This window comes from Calonectris borealis, chromosome 1 (genome assembly GCF_964195595.1).
Source record: "Calonectris borealis chromosome 1, bCalBor7.hap1.2, whole genome shotgun sequence".
NCBI classification, from domain to species: Eukaryota; Metazoa; Chordata; class Aves; order Procellariiformes; family Procellariidae; genus Calonectris; species Calonectris borealis.
In genome coordinates, this window is record NC_134312.1 from 128,836,897 (window position 1) to 128,839,736 (window position 2,840).

General features: G+C 53.6%; 1 protein-coding gene across 1 annotated transcript; it reads left to right on the forward strand.

Annotated features, from left to right (window-relative positions):
* Positions 1 to 303: 303 nt before the first annotated feature.
* On the forward strand, positions 304 to 2,539 carry NR0B1 (nuclear receptor subfamily 0 group B member 1). The gene is made up of 2 exons (XM_075133971.1): positions 304 to 901; positions 2,201 to 2,539. Exons 1-2 carry the CDS (start codon positions 304 to 306, stop codon positions 2,443 to 2,445), a joined length of 843 nt encoding a protein of 280 aa, XP_074990072.1. The 3' UTR covers positions 2,446 to 2,539.
* The last annotated feature ends 301 nt before the right edge of the window (positions 2,540 to 2,840 follow it).

The window sequence follows — 2,840 nt, forward strand, 5'->3', positions numbered from 1 at the left end:
CTAGGAGGAGGAGGAGGAGGAGGGTTTTCTTTTTTCCTATCTTTTTTTCCCCTCCTCTCTCTCTCTTTTCCAGCCAGTAAAGAGTGTCTGTCCCTTTGAACCGCTGGTACAGCGCCTGCGGCTGCACGCACACACGCGCACACACACTGCCGCCGGCTATAAATAAGTTAAGAGCCGGGCAGAGGGTGAGCAGTGCGCGTCTCCCGGGGGGCCGAGGCGGTAGGGACCGCCGCCGCCCCGCCGAGCCTCCCAGGCGGCTCAGCCCGGCCGGCGCGGCCCCTGGTTGCCGTGCCCCTGGGTGCCATGGCGTGCGCGGCGCGCTGCCGCTGCTGCGCGAACAGCAGGCGGCACAGCAGCATCCTCTACAACATCCTCAGGAGCGAGGAGCGGGCGGCGTCGCCGGCGGGGCAGGGGCCGAGGCGGGGGCAGGCGTCCCGCGGCTGCCCCTGCGGGTCGCGGCGGCGGGTGGCCCTGAGGAGCCCGCAGGTGGCATGCAAGGCGGCCTCCGCCGTGCTAGTGAAGACGCTGCGCTTCGTCCAGAACGTGCCCTGCTTCCAGGAGCTGCCCCTAGACGAGCAGCTCCTGCTGGTCCGCAGCTGCTGGGCGCCCCTGCTGGTGCTGGGGCTGGCGCAGGACCGGGTGCACTTCGAGACGGTGGAGAGCTCGGAGCCCAGCATGCTGCAGAGGATCCTCACCACCTGGCGGCAGGACGAGCAGCCCCCGCCGCGGGGACCGGCGCCGGGCCGGCCCCACCACGGCCCCGGCGGCGGCGGCGGCGGCCCGCACCTGCCCTCGGCCGGCGAGATTCAGGCTATCAAGGGCTTCCTGGCCAAGTGCTGGAGCCTGGATATCAGCACCAAAGAGTACGCTTACCTCAAGGGGACGGTGCTCTTCAACCCGGGTGAGTGACCGGGCGGGGCGGCGGGGGTCTCTCTCTCACGGGGAGCCGGGGGGCGGGCGGGGAGCGGGCTAGCGGGGAGAGCCCTCCTGTATCCCCAGCGAAGCGGGGCGGGCCCGGGGCTTTTCCTCAGGGGGAAAGAGGTGGTGGAGGAGGGGGATGCGCAGCAAGCTTTCAAGCCACTGTCCCCTCCTCAGGGCCCCGACTGGCAGGCAGGGAGCCGGTAACGGCCGCCCCGCCTGCCGTTACCGGCTAGTTCGGGGGTCCCGGGTCCTGGCGCCTTCCACAGAGGTTTTCCACGAATACAACAAACCCGAGGCAGCCTCTCAGGGAAAGTTAGCTTCGCTTGCGAGCGGGGCGCCTGGCGGCGGCGGCGGCTCCTCAGAGGGAGGCGGTTGGAGCGGGGGACCCTCCCCGCCGCCGCGGGCCGCCGGCTGTCCCAGGGTGGCGGGTCTAAGCGCGCCCTGCCCGCGAGGTTTGCACGCCGTGGAAAGAAAACAAGACAAGGCTCCGGGCTTCCAGGTGCCAAGTGCTGTTTCGGCTTTGTGTGTAGCATGGTTTTGTTTTTTTTTTTTTTTTTGCCATTTTTGTGGCGGCTCTACCAAGTGATTGATTATCATGTCGGTGACTTACCGGAAAGGTAGCTGGCACGTTGGATACCGCACTTCCTAAATATGCCACTACCGTGTGAAAGTGGGATATGGCTCTTCCTGCGCTCCCACTGTCAAACTGTTAGACTGAAAAGGGGAAGTTCTGCACTCTCAGTCCTTCAGCGTCCTTACTATGGTTCACCAGGAAACTTTGTGCCATACGTTGGAGTTAATGCTTCTTGCCACTTCTAATCTGGAGCTACTCAGAAAGAGTTGGCAAAAGATGCCTTGAATGAGAATAATGCATTTTGTAGAAGAGAACAAATTAACAAGTTATTTTTATTGTCTTCCCCCCTGTTTACAGATTGCATTTGTCACTTTAAAGGTGTTTTGGAGAGCATTCTTCTATCAAAGTTTTTGTTTTATCAGCTAATTTATTTAACACTTAAGTGAATGTTGGCAAACGTCATATTTCAAGTTGTGTAGTGAAGAAGAATATTGAATGTCCAGAACACCAACGTGATAAGATTTTGAACTGCCCTATAAAATTTGGCATGTTGATTCTGCATACAGGAAGTCCTCTAGCAATTTCATTTGCTTCATGTCTTGAGTAATACATACAATCTGTAAGCTGTTAGTAGTTTTTCTGTAAGAAGAATGTTGTTTCATAGACAAAACCTATGTAAACAAAGTAATTTATTTTTCTTTTCAGATCTACCTGGACTGCAGTGTACACAGTACATTGAAGGACTGCAGAGGGAGGCACAACAAGCTCTAAATGAACACGTCAGACTCATTCACAGAGGTGATGAAGCCAGATTTGCCAAGCTGAATGTTGTTCTATCCTTGTTAAGATCTATTAATGCTAATGTGATTGCCGAACTATTCTTTAGGCCCATCATTGGAGCAGTGAACATGGATGACATGCTTTTGGAAATGCTTTGTGCAAAATTATAAAGGCATGTAAAATAATGAAAATAAATCCAATGCGAAGGAAGCCCTAGAGCAGAATAGTGTAAAGTACTGTAAATAAACTAACTTATTGTTTTTACATAGATAGTATTTTTGTATTCCATAATAAAATATTCTTCAAGTTCTGAAATTAATTTTTATTAAACACAGTGTTTTTGGAGTAAGATTACAGTCATCAAAACGAGCTTTAAGGTTGTGGAGAGTGTTCATATCCCAAGTCGACTGGCTATTCTTTTACTATGTCTCTGAATAAAGATCACACTTACTATATTTTACTTTCAAGGCGAGTAATCCCTGCTTTTCCAAAATAAGCAGCACTCTAGGTTTACATTTTAAACATAGTTGGTGTACAGAAGGGGGAATGAACAAGCTATTTACTT

Bases quoted from the DNA above. Each gene is read 5' to 3' on its own strand.
- NR0B1 (XM_075133971.1), top strand. From the start codon at position 304: ATGGCGTGCGCGGCGCGCTGCCGCTGCTGCGCGAACAGCAGGCGGCAC. The intron at 902-2,200 runs GTGAGTGACCGG...TTTTCTTTTCAG, and splicing joins GACGGTGCTCTTCAACCCGG to ATCTACCTGGACTGCAGTGT.